We start from the raw sequence: 15440 nt of genomic DNA on the forward strand, positions 1-15440 counted from the left end.
GAAGATGTGAATAACTTTTCCCTTACGTCCCACCAGCAGCACAATGTGGAGTATTTCTGCCCCTGTGTGCTGGTAGGAGAGGCGGAACTTTAATTAACATAAATGGTTTGGAAGGAGGTATTTTTGCTTTTAGAATCTGGTTTCCCAAGGAGCTCAGAAGTGCCAGGATCTGAGGAGGTTCAACCTGACAGTCTGGAAGTTAACCAGTCCCTATGGAAATCTAATGGACTGTCAGAAGCCGTTCTGAAGACCCTTTCCTGCGCTAGGGCAGAGACCACCTACAAGAACTTTCTCATAATTGCCTTCCTTGGCTAACATCAATCAGTTGATTTCCCTTTCTGTATTTTCTCCTTCTTCTTCGCCTGCTGAGGAGGTGAGACTTCATACCTTTGACCTTGTAAGGTGCCTTCGCATTTATATTGATCACAGCTGTTCTTTCAGGAGGTCTGAAAACCTTCTTGTGGATACGTTCGGTATGCTAAGGGACCTTGGAGCTTCGAAGTCCACAATTTCCCAGTGGGTTAGGGGGGCTATTAAGATTTCTTTTTCCGTTCAGGGGTTAACTCCCCCTGTTTCTTAAGGCCTAGTTCCTGGGAGGAGAATAGGGCTTTGCCCTTGGACCAGATCTGCTCTGCTGCCTCCTGGTATTCACAACTCACCTTTGTCAAGCACTACAGGTTAGGCTCCCGTGCTTCAGAGGCTACCGCCTTTGGGCGTTCTGTGTTGAAGCCTGTAAGGTGAGGAAACCTCCCTAGTGGGATTACTTGCTACATCCCCGCATTGTGCTGCTGGTAGGACATGAGGGAATTGTTGATTATGTAGATAATCTGTTTTCCCTTAGTCCCAACAGCAGCACAAGCTTCCCTTCCTCAAGTCCCGCCTTTATTGTACTCTTGTATTAACACAGGGGGGTGGTCTCTTTCCCCTCTTATAGGGTTGTAGTCATACATATTCAATTTATGTTGATTAAAAGTTTTGCCTCTCCTACCAGAACACAGGGACAGAAATACCCCACTTTGTGCTGCTGTTAGGACTAAGTGAAAACAGATTATCTACATAATCAAAGATTACTTCTTACATGCAGAACAGTCGGGGTTTCGGTTCCATCTCTTTGCTCCTTACATGTTTGTGGATTCATGTCCAGGACTTGTACTCAGCACCAGAGGCAATATCAGTCCACCAGGTGAAAGCAACCATAGGACATTCTTGAATAGTCTAAACAGCTACTCCATGTTTTCCTCCAAATCAGTGTTAACCCCTTTCCAAAATGGTGGATGTCTGAACTTTAAAGAGGACCTTTCATGTCCTCTGGGCAGATGTGGTGTGATACACCGTTAGAAAGCCGACAGTGCACTGAATTCAGGGGTGACGCTAAGCGGTGAGGAACGCCTCCCCTACTCCTGACAGTACTGGTCCATAGACTAGTACTGGGGGGGGGGGGCGTTCCTCACTGCTCAGCGCCATCCCTTGGCGGTAAGGAACGCTCCCCCTCTCACAGTACAACGCAACAGACACTACTGTGAGGAAGGGTGTTCCTGACAGACTGTGAAAAACGTCCTCCTGACACTGAAGAGCTACGGTATCGGCACCGATAGCTCTTCATCAGGGGCACAGAACGGGAAAGCCGTTCAGTGCACTGTCAGCTTTCTAGCGGTGTATTACACCGCATGTGCCCAGAGGACATGAAAGGTCCTCTTTAACCACGTCCCGCTGGTGACATTTTTGATTTTGACTCCCCGTCTCCCCATCCCCATAACTTTGTTATTTTTCCGCTCTGAGTCATATGAGGGCTTAATGTTTGCGGAACAAATTGTTCTTCATGATAGTCTCATTTATTATTTGTACAATGTGCTGAGAAGCTGGAAAAAAATTCAGAATGGGGTGAAATTGGAGAAAAAGTGAATTCCTGAGACTTTCTCACGGGCTTCATTTTTATGGCGTTCACTGTGCAGCCAAAAATGACGTCAACTGTATTCTATGTTTCGGTAGGATTCCTAGGATACCAAATTTATATGGTATTATTTACATTGTAGCCTTCTAACAAAGGTCCAAAACAGTCGCCATTTTCTCACACCAGTAACTTTTTTATATTTCTGTGTACGGGGATGCATTGAGTGTTCTTTTTGTGGGACCAGGTGTAGTTTTTAGTTATATCAGTTTGGGGAATTGCTTTTGCTTTGATCACTATTTTTGACATTTTTAAAAGGTAAAACAGCGGTTCGGAAATTTTTATTTTTTTTCTCCTGCCACACTGTTATTGAACACAGAGACATCTAATGTGTGTGTTTCACAGCAGTGAAGAATATTGATAGGTGTTCTAGAAAAGAGGGCAGTTTCAATTATATATATATATATATATATATATATATATATATATATATATATATTTTACAAAAAAAAAATTCTTGCATTTATTAGACAATCCTAGGCATCTGACCACTAATGTATTGCAAAATAACGATATTTCTATTTCTAGAGCAGACTGCAATAGAACATAATGAAAGACAGGCCGAGGAGCCCTCAATAGGCTTCCGACTGACATGGTAACGGGATTTCTGGCAAAATAAGAAAATAAAAGTTGTAAATCCCTCCTTTCCTTAGAATACATACAAAAGTAGAAAAATACTATGAAACACATACACATTAGGTATCCTGTGTCTGACAGTGCCCAGTCTACTGAATAGAGGGTATCTGCAGTGCTCCTGTGGGGGAAGAAATAACAGTCCTCAAGCTCAGGGAAGGGGCAGACAGACAACCAAAACAACCCCCTCCCCTTCCCCAGCACCTACTGCACCCAAAAACTCCGACCATTTTAATTTTTGAAATTTTCTAGTAGCTGCTGCATTTCCCCCCTAGGCTTATACTCGAGTCAATAAGTTTTCCCAGTTTTTTGTGGTAAAATTAGGGGCCTTGGCTTATATTCGGGTCGGCTTATACTCGAGTATATACGGTAATTAAGACCTGATGTAGGGGAGATTTCTATTTTAACCTCATTGGTCTATAGGCCTTGTTTCTGAAGTGAATCAGACTTGTTTAGATGTCCTGACGCTGAATATTGTGGTGGGGATGCCGAGAGGTTTTCTTCTGTTGACTCTTCCATGATGGCCATATTTGTGCTGGCCAGTCGAACAACATATTACGACTGCAGAATCTCCTAAATCTGATTTGCCTTTCCAGCAATCCTACGAGCAGTTGTCTCTGAAATGGCCTTCCGCAACTTCTTCACTGGTCCTGGTAACGGTCATCTCGGGACATCCTGGCTTTGCTATCTTCTTCGAGCCGCCTCCTGCTTTGTGGGTCTCAGTAATTTTCAGAGTTCTCAGCTGCGGTCTTATGGGACAAGGACTGAGGATTCTGGGGATTTAGAAGGAATGAAGAATGGATGAAAAGCCCTCGAACTAGATTTGATAGCCCCAGTCACCACACAGTATAATGCCCCCAGCCAACTACACCATATAAAGGCCCCATCCCCACACACAGTATAATGGCCCCAGCATACACACCATACCATATCATAGCCTCAGTCCCCACACAGTATAATGCCCCCAGCCTCCTCACTGGTAATAATAATGGCCCCAAAACACAAGCACACCATGTGATAAATCAGAAAAGGTTGTACAATAGTTTAGTTGCACTTTAATAAATTTCAGTTACTTTTTTATTCTATATAGAAAATTATCACTATGTGCGAACGTTGCCGTTCCTCTCCTCTTTGTCTTGCCTGGCCCTTCACTTCTGGGTCTCAGGGGACAGACCGAAATGTCCCCTGACCGGTGTGGCTATGCCCGACAGTAGTCATCAAGTCCATCCCCACCATCAGGGACTCTGGTGAACACCTCTGTGGAGTTGGTGCGGCTCTGGGTATGCTGGATGCTCAGCGCCGTGTTAGCCATTTTGATCAGTGTGTCTAGTACTGATTCTCACTATTTGCTTGGTACTGCATCTCCAATCCTAACAGAAGGATTTCAAGAAAGCACGTAACGTAAGCTACTTAGTAAGATACTAAGACGTGGTATAAAGGTAGACTAGACAGTTTACGCCAGACTTATCAAACACGGCTAAGAAGTTAGAAAATACAGAATTGCTCGTCTATAAAAAATATTCTCAATCTGAACATGAATATGGCTACTATCCTATGTGAATTCTTTGGTGTCGAACAAGACCTTGTTTTCTTGTAAAGCATTTGCCACATTCTGAACATGAATGGCTTCTGGCGTGCAATAGCTTATCTACTGAGTGTATTTTCTGATGTCTAACAAGCTCTGACTTCATGAAAAAATCCTTCCCACAGTCCAAACATGAAAATGGCTTCACTCCTGTGTGAATTCTTTGGTGTCTAACAAGCTCTGTTTTGTGGCTAAAACACTTGCCACATTCTGAACATGAAAATGGCTTCTCCCCTGTGTGAATTCGTTGATGTACAACCAGATTTGGTTTGTGAGTAAAACATTTGCCACATTCTGAGCATGAATATGGCTTCTCTCCTGTGTGATTTCTCTGATGTAATACAAGGCTTATTTTATGAGTAAAACATTTGTCACATTCTGTACATGAATAAGGCTTCTCTCCTGTGTGAGTTCTTTCATGTGCGGCCAGACTTGTTTTTTGGGTAAAACTCTTCCCACATTCTGAGCATGAAAATAGCTTCTCTCCTGTGTGACTTTTCTGATAGTCCATATGCCCTTGTTTCTTTATAAAACATTTCTCACATTCTGAACATGGAAATGTCTGTCTGTTTGTGTGTATTCTTTGATGTTTCCTTCTGGGACTTTTATTTTCCATAGACGTCTGTGAAGAATCAGAAGGTTGCATCTGTATAATAGGATCAGATGGTAGATCTTTGCTGTGAAGGGCTGAGGGTATATCTGGGGTAATGACATGTTCTTCATATGGATCTTGTGTGATACCATAATCCTCTGATTTATAACTTGTAGATATCAGATGTCCCTCTGAGCTCCTGGTACAGTCATCTGATAAGAAGAAAACAGATTTTACTATTTTTACATAAAATAAAAAAAATACACTGATATATAACATATGGGATGTAACAACTTCATTAAATAATTAAGACATTGGTGGTGAAATGTACTACATTGGATTTTGGCGTATGGTTATTATTTTAGTGAACTGGTCAAAAGGGTTGTGTAGGTGTTGTTTTTATTGTGCTGCTTTTTAATTCTTTTTCACCACCCTAGTACTTAGCACTAACTCCACAATTATTAACCTGTTTCCACTCATCAGGGGTGCTGGTAAAATCCGGGTATTGGACAAAAAAATTCTAAAGTGAAAGTAGAATATTGGGGGCAGCCCTAAAAACCATGACTCTTCTAATCCTGGTAATACCAGGTTGTTGGCAGGGATTCCATGTCAAGAATTTTTCAGAACCAGCCAGATATAATAATTAGCAGAAACTCAGCATGGCCAAGTCCAATACTCTGCTGTCACTGTGGCTGGCCAGGTTTCGGATAATACTGGGCTTTTCCCAACACCCCTGATGGCATTGAGTGCCAGTTGCGGAGAGATTAGTGTAATCCTTTGCACTGGCTAATACCAAGCCCCATCTTATTAATGAATGCTGTCAATCAATCCATCCATCCATCACTATTATCACTAATAAAGTGTTAAAAACACACACAAAGACATAAAAAATAATATTGAAGATATTTCCAGCACGCCAGGATGCTTGCTTCTTCAAAAAGTAAACTTTTATTACGGAGACATGCTCCCATTTAAAAATTCAATAGAAAGACCACATCTCAGTCCGAGTGCAGACAGGATGGTAGGGGCAACAGAGCCTACGCGTTTCGGCGGTCTAACCCCTTAGTCATGGCTTAGTCTGCTGTTTTATGCTTGATGTTTATATATGTTGATTAAAAAGGACATTAAAAGCAAAGGCCCCTCCCGTCTGCACTCTGATGGAAGTTCAATTAGGACCGGATTATACATCAGATGTTAAGACGAACAAAATGACATGATTAAGATGGACCCATGCAGCAATACTATAAACAGAAATATTTCATGAACAGTATGAGTTAAGCCAATCCCATACAAAGTAACTAGATGAAAAATGTACAAAAATCTTTTGTTTTTTTTATTATGGTTAAGACCACATATCAACCTGAGGTCATCTCTGTTTATCTATCCAGTTTTAACATCAACCATATTAGGCAGGAACTCCCAAGGTGACACTTATATTATATACAGTGAGGCAAAAAAGTATTTAGTCAGTCACCAATAGTGCAAGTTCCACCACTTAAAAAGATGAGAGGCGTCTGTAATTTACATCATAGGTAGACCTCAACTATGAGAGACAAAATGAGAAAAATCCAGAAAATCACATTGTCTGATTTTGTAAGAATTTATTTGCAAATTATGGTGGAAAATAAGTATTTGGTCACCTACAAGCAATCAAGATTTCTGGCTCTCAAAGACCTGTAACTTCTTCTTTAAGAGTCTCCTCTTTCCTCCACTCATTACCTGTAGTAATCGCACCTGTTTAAACTTATCACTATAAAAAGACACCTGTGCACACCCTCAAACAGTCAGACTCCAAACTCCACTATGGTGGAGACCAAAGAGCTGTCAAAGGACACCAGAAACAAAATTGTAGCCCTGCACCATACTGGGAAAACTGAATCTGCAATAGGCAACCAGCTTGGATTGAAGAAATCAACTGTGGGAGCAATAATTAGAAAATGGAAGACATACAAGACCACTGATAATCTCCCTCGCTCTGGGGCTCCACGCAAAATCTCACCCCGTGGGGTCAAAATGATCACAAGAACGGTGAGCAAAAATCCCAGAACAATGCGGGGGGACCTAGTGAATGAACTGCAGAGAGCTGGGACCAATGTAACAAAGCCTACCATCAGTAACACACTACGCCGCCAGGGACTCAGATCCTGCAGTGCCAGACGTGTCCCACTGCTTAAGCCAGTACATGTCTGGGCCCGTCTGAAGTTTGCTAGAGAGCATTTGGATGATCCAGAAGAGTATTGGGAGAATGTCCTATGGTCTGATGAAACCAAACTGGAACTGTTTGATAGAAACACAACTTTACGTGTTTGGAGGAAAAAGAATACTGAGTTGCATCCATTAAACACCATACCTACTGTAAAGCATGGGGGTGGAAACATCATGCTTTGGGGCTGTTTCTCTGCAAAGGGGCCAGGACGACTGATCCGGGTACATGAAAGAATGAATGGGGCCATGTATCGTGAGATTTTGAGTGCAAACCTCCTTCCATCAGCAAGGGCATTGAAGATGAAACATGGCTGGGTCTTTCAACATGACAATGATCCAAAGCACACCGCCAGGGCAACGAAGGAGTGGCTTTGTAAGAAGCATTTCAAGGTCCTGGAGTGGCCTAGCCAGTCTCCAGATCTCAACCCTATAGAAAACCTTTGGAGGGAGTTGAAAGTCCGTGTTGCCAAGTGACAGCCCCAAAACATCTCTGCTCTAGAGGAGATCTGCATGGAGGAATGGGCCAACATACCAACAACAGTGTGTGCCAACCTTGTGAAGACTTACAGAAAACGTTTGACCTCTGTCATTGCCAACAAAGGATATGTAACAAAGTATTGAGATGAAATTTTGTTACTGACCAAATACTTATTTTCCACCATAATTTGCAAATAAATTCTTACAAAATCAGACAATGTGATTTTCTGGATTTGTTTTCTCATTTTGTCTCTCATAGTTGAGGTCTACCTATGATGTAAATTACAGACGCCTCTCATCTTTTTAAGTGGTGGAACTTGCACTATTGGTGACTGATTAAATACTTTTTTGCCCCACTGTATATATATATATATATATATATATATATATATATATATCCATCTAGTCACATTTATATATACATACCTGGTAGGCATATAGTTCTCTTATTTTATACAGACTTTTTGGTCCGACACGCATGCGCATATCATTGTATCCAATCCTACGATACGAACAATATTGTTGTAGTCACAACTATATGGAGTGGAGAAATAGGTGTCTCTTGACTTGTTTTTTTGTGTCAGTGTGTTTTTCTTGTCAGTTTGTAAAAGGGATGCACAACGTTTCCTTCCAACTATCTGTTTAGCTCGTTCCAGATTCCATTGTGGGTAACCCCTATCAGATAGTCTAGTGCATATAGTTTTAGATTCTTCATTATAGTCTGCCTCCTCTGAACAGATGCGTCTAGCTCTTGTGAGCTCTCCAACCGGGATTGATTTCACAGTATGACCAGGGTGGCTAATATCGACTATTCCTGCATCTGGATAAAGTAAGAGACTGTTTGATTACCGTATATACTTGAGTATAAGCCGACCCAAATATAAGCCGAGGCCCCTAATTTTACCACAAAAAACTGGGAAAACTTATTGACTCGAGTATAAGCCTAGGAGGGGAACTGCAGCAGCTACTGGAAAATTTCAAAAATTAAAATGGTCGGAGTTTTGGGGTGCTGGGGAGAGGGTGTTTTGGTTGTCTGTCTGCCCCTTCCCTGAGCTTGAGGACTGGGTTTTTTCTTCCCCCACTTGGAATTCAGTCTGGCTGAGTATAGGGGATCTGCAGTGCTCCTATTAACCCCTTCCTGACAGAACAGGAGCACTGCAGATCCCCTATATTCAGTAGACCGGGCACTGTCAGACACAGGGAGAACTAATGTGTATGTGTGTCACAGTCATTTTCTACTTTTGTATGTATTCTAGGGAAAGGAGGGATTTAGAACTTTTATTTTTTATTTTTTTAAAGCTTCTTTTTTTCCCCACTATTTTATGGGAGATTCTATACATTGATACTGCGGCTGGTCATAGACCCCATCCCCCTCCTTAAAAAAAATATAATTTTTTTTTTTTTTTTTGCTGACTCGAGTATAAGCCAAAGGGGGCTTTTTCAGCACAAAAACTGTGCTGAAAAATTCGTCTTATACTCAAGTATATATGGTAATCATTATTACCATGGAAAGCGGGCTGTAACTTTTTGCAATACATAAAAAATAATAATTCTTAATTGAAATAAAAACTCCCCCACTCAACCCCCTGGCCATTTTATAAGATAACAGAATAAAAATCAAATATTATTTTAATTGACAGAGTCCAACGATTCTAAGAGATCCCATGTAACCGAAAGGTAAAAAACAGCAGTATGAAAAAGAAACAAAAATATTCTCAACTTCTTCTTTGGGAGTAAATGAATAGAAACCAAAGTTCATTGAATTCTTTTTTCTATTCTGATGCAGGGGACCTGAAGATGAGGTCTTTGCACCAACATGGGCCAGTGGACAGATTCCTAAACCCAGTGTGCCTCTCATGAGGCGACCTGAAGCGACTGCTTCAGGCGGTGCTATGTCGGGGCTCCGGGGGGGGGGGGGGGCCTTATTTTTGCTGTCCTGGACTGTCAAGCTGTCCTGGACTGGCTTAGCGTCACCGAGCGGTGGATTGGGGCGGCCCTGTGGACGCAGCGCTGCTCCAGCGGCCGCCCCTCACGCTTAGCAGAGAGCAGGTCCTCTCCCTGCCTGCTAACGCCGCCCGCTCCGCTTCGATCTGCCCCCTCCGCTCCGCCCCTCCCCCTCCTCCGTGAACGCATTGCGTTTCAACAGAAAGTTCACAGTTTTCCTCCGCAGACTTTCTGTTACAATTATATCTATAGGAAAGTTCCTTGCATGTCCTCGCTGTGATGTTTTCCATAAAGTTGGCATGGGATTCGCATGAATCCCATCCACTTTGCAAATACTGTAAAACGCCGCAATTTTGACCGCAGCATTTCCGGCCAGCGGGGCCCCGGCCTAAGGCCCCACGTTGCGGAAATGCAGCTTTTTTTGTTACATATTTTGTTGCTGCTTTTTGAGCCAAAGCCAGGAGTGGATTGAACTGCCCATATGACTGGGAGTAATCCAATTACAGCTATGTGTTAGGGGTGGGGGATGGGGATGCAAGTGCTGGCCAGCAAGTCATTTTAATTTACAGACAGCTCCAACACTAACAGGGAAGCGATCCAGGTGTGAAATATTACATCTACATGACTGTAGTACAGCACATGGATAACGTCTATGTGAGACACAGCTCTACCAGGCATAGATAAAACATTCATCTTTTCTGGCCGAAGAGGAGTTGTTCACCCCGCACTTCAGAGAGTGAGAGAGGGGGCACTCCCGTGTGGAGGTGTGGCTAAGAAAAAGTCATATGAAAAAGCTTTACCTTACCACTATGTCACATCTTTTGGGGAAGTAAGGAAGCTGGAAGTGCCCAATGCCATCAGAAGATCCTCCAATCTCCATGGAACAAAAAAAATTTCCCGTTTTTGTTTTTAAGTCTGTTTGCTTTTGTATCATTTGTTTTATTTTCCTTTTATACTTAGCACTGAACCCTTTGGGTATTACATTGTTAAATGTAAGGTAACTTTGTGTTTTTTCTATTACCTTTTTGAAATGCGTTTGCATCTGACTGTTGGAGGGCCGCACATATACACAGTCCAGTCATATTAATGTGGCCACCGCCTACTTTTGACGTCAACGTTAAATAACCAATTGCAGAAGGCACGTGTCATCAGCCATCTGGGTGCACTCATCATTGTGGAAGGCACGATGGACCAACACAAGTATGCATCTATCCTTGCGGACCATGTTCACCCCTACATGCAAATTGTTTTTCCTCAGGGTGATGGCATCTACCAGCAGGACAATGCGACGTGCCATATAACTCGCAGTGTACGTGTGGTTTGAGGAGCACCAGGATGAGTTTACCGTACTCCCTTGGCCAGCAAATTCCCCGGACTTGAACCCAATCGAGAATCTGTGGGACCACCTCGCGCCATGGATGCTCAACCGCGTAACCTAGCGCAGCTGGCCACGGCACTGGAGTCGGCATGGCTCAACATCCCAGTGAAAATCATCACAACATAGGGGATGTTGTGATGATTTTGGATTCTGGATTTTGACAGGTGGTCACATTAATGGGACTGGACTGTGTATGTGTGTAAGGTTTTCGCTGAGCCTCTCAACTCAGTGGTGGTGTCGTGAATTTGGAAAGTGTTGGAGTACGATTTACATTCAATCTGCAACCTGAGTGTGAACAAGACTGAATGAGTGGACTAAATTGACCCCTAACAGCCACACCTGTGTCACGTGCTAGGACGGTTCGTATGTGGTAAGAGCTCTGTTTTTTCAATGTATAGATTTTATTGGTATCATATTCTAGTATGTATCTTTTTTCTTTTTAAATGCTTTTTTTCAGAGCAACCCCTTTAAAAATTCTACACAAAATACTCTCATGTGTTTAGTGGTGGTGAATCCTCACCTGGGTGGTTCCCGGTAGGAATGTCCTCCTCATACTCCTCATCACCACTCACATAGGGCTCAGTAGTATTAATATTCTTCACATCTTTATCCAGAGTCAGAAACTGTAAAATAAATATTGTAAGTAACATCTAATACTGCTGGATAACCCAAGACTGACCACAAGGACTTCACAGCCCGTCTACACATCATAGGGAATATATCCATCTACCTGATCATCCTGTGGAAGAAGAGGACTGGGACATCTCTCCGGTGTTGTCCTCTTACTGGATCTACCTGTAGGAAACACAAACAGGGACTGAATTCATTCTGTACATACAAATAATGGAAGTCCATGTGTATATAGTCATGTATATTACCTGGTGGTGTGAGGGGCTGGTGGTCCTCCATCATCACCTCCTTGTACAGATCCTTGTGTCCTTCTAAATACTCCCACTCCTCCATGGAGAAATAGACAGCGACATCCTGACACCTTATAGGAACCTGACAACACAATGATACAGTCATCACCCCGACCCCTCCAGTTACTGTATAATGTCCCAGCATTCCCAGCAGTGTCACCTCTCCAGTCAGCAGCTCCAGCATCTTGTTGGTGAGTTCTAGAATCTTCTGTCCATTGATCTCCTCATGTTTCAAGGGGTGTGGTGGAGGTCCTGGGAATGGGCTCAGGGTTCCTCTGCATCCATCAAACACAAGGGTCTGACAGCTCCCACTAGAGGTCTTTCTCACTACTGCGTAATCCTGGTTATGGGGAGACACATTAATAAATCTCACTACATACATGTCCAGAGTCCATCACCTCTCCAGTCCTATCATCTGTTATTACTATAGATAAGAATGATGTAATGATGACATCATCAGAATCTCTCACCTCTCCAGTAAGCTGGCAGATGATCTCTAGGGTGAGATTTAATAGACTTTCCGCCATCTTGTTCCTGTCTCTTTCCATCCTTGATGGCTCAATCAGGAATATTCTCTTATATAGAAGATACTGAGAGGATTCTATATTGTAGGAACCTGAATGGAGAGAAGATGAGACAATGTAATAGTTAATAATTCACAATATTACATGTAAATATCAGACAATTTCTGGAGATAATAAGAGGAGACATGTCAGGAGATATTACGTTGTAGTTGGATACATTTATAGACTCCAGAAGTTCAGGCTCTGTATTAGAGGTCACAATTGATGTTCTGTTATGTTTTTCTACTCTAGTTCACCATATTTTGGACATTAGTCTGATGGGCTCGGTGGTAAACATGGCCACATCCTGGACTAGTCTTATTGTACCCTGATGATGAGAATAACTTTTACTTCTTACACACAGAACAGTCGGGGTTTTGGTTCCTTCTCTTTGCTCTTTAAATGTTTGTGGCTCCTGGCGGTTCAGAAATGCTGTTCACTGTACGGGATTTTTTTTTTCTTACAGATTTGTTCAGTTGTCCAGTATGCACAGTTCTCCAGCGAACTACACCAAAATGACCGTCTCTGAACGGAGCGACACTACGCATGCCCAAGATTTGAACTGCAAGAGCGCGATCTGGGTGGCAGAATATCCGTGGAGGAAAAGGGCAGACGGAGTACAAGCAGTGGAGGGGTGTGAATAAAGGTATGATGTGGGGAGGGGGTGCTCGGAGGTCCTGGGGAACGTCCAGGGTGCTCTGTGGGCTCATTTACTTAAAGTAATTAACCAGGATTACAACGGAACGGCGGGGAGAATCGAAAAAAAAAAGAAGGTAATAGTAGAATCCTGGAATGTCTTTATCTCCAAACCACTGACACCAATGATAGAATCCCTTTAAGTTCTCATATGGGTCTGTGAGGGAAAAATAACAAAGTTATGGTGTATGGAAAGGACGGAGTAAAAAACAAAAACTGGAAAAATTGCTCTGGCAGGAAGGGGATAACAAATGAGCTGAGGCCAGAAGGTCGTCCTGACAACTGTATCACGTACAGACTACACAGATCTGCAAAATAAAAAAAATTTCAAGAGCTGTTTTGGTTATTCCACGCAATCTTTATGTTTTCTGGTGTGCTGAATCTTAAAATGACCTCCATTTTGTCATAGGACATCACGTTTCCTGACAATTTAGTTAACGGTGTTAAAATTACGTGGAAAAACCAAAACAGCTGGTGAAAATTTTTATTTTGCACATCTGTGTAATTTGATAAATTTGAAGACAATTTTGCATTTCGTGGTAAACCCTGACGTCTGGGAGTTTTTTCTGTATTTTACTTGTTTTCAGCACAAAAATACATGGAAATTAGATGAAAATAATCAAACAGCTGTTTAGTCGCACACCTGTGTTATTATACTGACTCCGCACACGCACACACACATACCTCCTCCTGTACTGCTGCCCAGGGAATCTGTGGCTACAGGACCTGTGATGATGTCATATGTGGGAGGAGTCATCCAGTCACATGATCAGCAACCTTAAGCCCTCCAGCTGTAGTGAAGTCCCAACAGGTTTATCTGCCCTGTTGCTATTGAATCTCCCATAGAAGTGAATGGAGGAAGACAGGGGTTGTAGTTTCACAGCAGCTAAAGATTGTTGAGCCCTGATGTAGCAGACGTCTGTGTGTGATGTGTATGTAGCGGTGCCGTCTGTGTGTGACGTGTATGTAGGGAGCTGTCTGTGTGTGACGTGTATATAGGGAGCTGTCTGTGTGTGACGTGTATGTAGTGGAGCCGTTTGTGTGTGACGTGTATGTAGCAGAGCCGTCTGTGTGTGACGTGTATGTAGCGGTGCCGTCTGTGTGTGACGTGTATGTAGGGAGCTGTCTGTGTGTGACGTGTATGTAGGGAGCTGTCTGTGTGTGACGTGTATGTAGTGGAGCCGTTTGTGTGTGACGTGTATGTAGCAGAGCCGTCTGTGTGTGACGTGTATGTAGCGGTGCCGTCTGTGTGTGACGTGTATGTAGGGAGCTGTCTGTGTGTGACGTGTATGTAGGGAGCTGTCTGTGTGTGACGTGTATGTAGTGGATCTGTCTGTGTGTGACGTGTATGCAGCGGAGGCGTCTGTGTGTGACGTGTATGTAGCAGTGCCGTCCGTGTGTGACGTGTATGTAGCGGAGCCGTCTGTGTGTGACGTGTATGTAGTGGAGCCGCCTGTGTGTGACGTGTATGTAGTGGATCTGTCTGTGTGTGACATGTATGTAGCAGTGCTGTCTGTGTGTGACGTGTATGTAGCAGTGCTGTGTATGTTATTTACATGTAGGTGTTATGTTTGTCTCCAAAATTTGGTGGAAATTCATTGCATCCATTCTTCCCTCTACAAATAAAATGTTCTCGGTGCCATTGGCTACAACCCCAAAGCATGACTGATTTCCCCCCCCCCCCCCCATGCTTAATATTCCAGGGGTTTAGAAGGAAAGAAGAATGGATGAAAATCCCTCAAACTAGATTTTAAACACTCTCGGCCGGCTACAAGCGTTGGTGCTTACCAAAGAGGGAGCTCTCAGGTACTCACCATGCACGGGGCCCAAATTTTGCTTTGGTCCCTTGTCATTTTTTGCTATTTTAAAAATATAAAAGACTAGCTTCTGCCCACGACTTCATCTGCGGGTTGTTGGCATCGATGACCCACCTATATTCAGCAATTTGCTGCCATCGATGGTTTGCCTGCTCCGGCATTTTGGCAGCTATCAAGTCCTACTGCTGAACTTGTTCCTGACGCCGTGCCTGTGATTGTTCCGGCATCTCAGCAGCTCGCTGGGACGCCATATAATGAGCGTGTTATTGGCAGTGCTGCACCTCCCATGAGGCGACCTGAAGCGAGTGCTTCAGGCGGCGCTATGCCAGGGCCTCAGGGAGGGCGGCATTTTTGCTAACCTAAGCCAGTCCAGGACAAGCTGTCCTGGACTGGCTTAGCACTGAGCGGTGGATTGGGGAAGCCACAGGAGCAGCGCTGCTCCAGCAGCCTCCCCTCACGCTCAGGCAGAGCGCAGGCAGTCTCTGGGCCTGCACTCTGCCGGCGAACGGCGCTAAGCCCCGCCCCCTTTCGATGTACCACGCCCCCTCCACTAAGTCACGCCCCCGCTCCGCCCCCTCCTCCCGGCGGGGGGGGGGGGCGGCTTTCTGTACTTCGCTCGGGCGGCGAAAGGAGCAGGTTCACCCCTGGTTATTGGTGTCAATGATCCGCCTGCTCCAGTGTT

General features: G+C 43.7%; 1 protein-coding gene across 1 annotated transcript in view; it reads right to left on the reverse strand.

Annotated features, from left to right (window-relative positions):
- The window catches only part of LOC142195595 (uncharacterized), a 704678-nt gene that overhangs the window by 254558 nt on the left and 434680 nt on the right, over window positions 1-15440 (reverse strand). Inside the window, 1 exon segment of the mRNA XM_075265539.1 lies at window positions 4307-4674. Coding sequence (XP_075121640.1) covers window positions 4307-4674 — 368 coding nt within the window.

Source organism: Leptodactylus fuscus, chromosome 1, assembly GCF_031893055.1.
Source record: "Leptodactylus fuscus isolate aLepFus1 chromosome 1, aLepFus1.hap2, whole genome shotgun sequence".
Lineage (NCBI taxonomy): Eukaryota > Metazoa > Chordata > Amphibia > Anura > Leptodactylidae > Leptodactylus > Leptodactylus fuscus.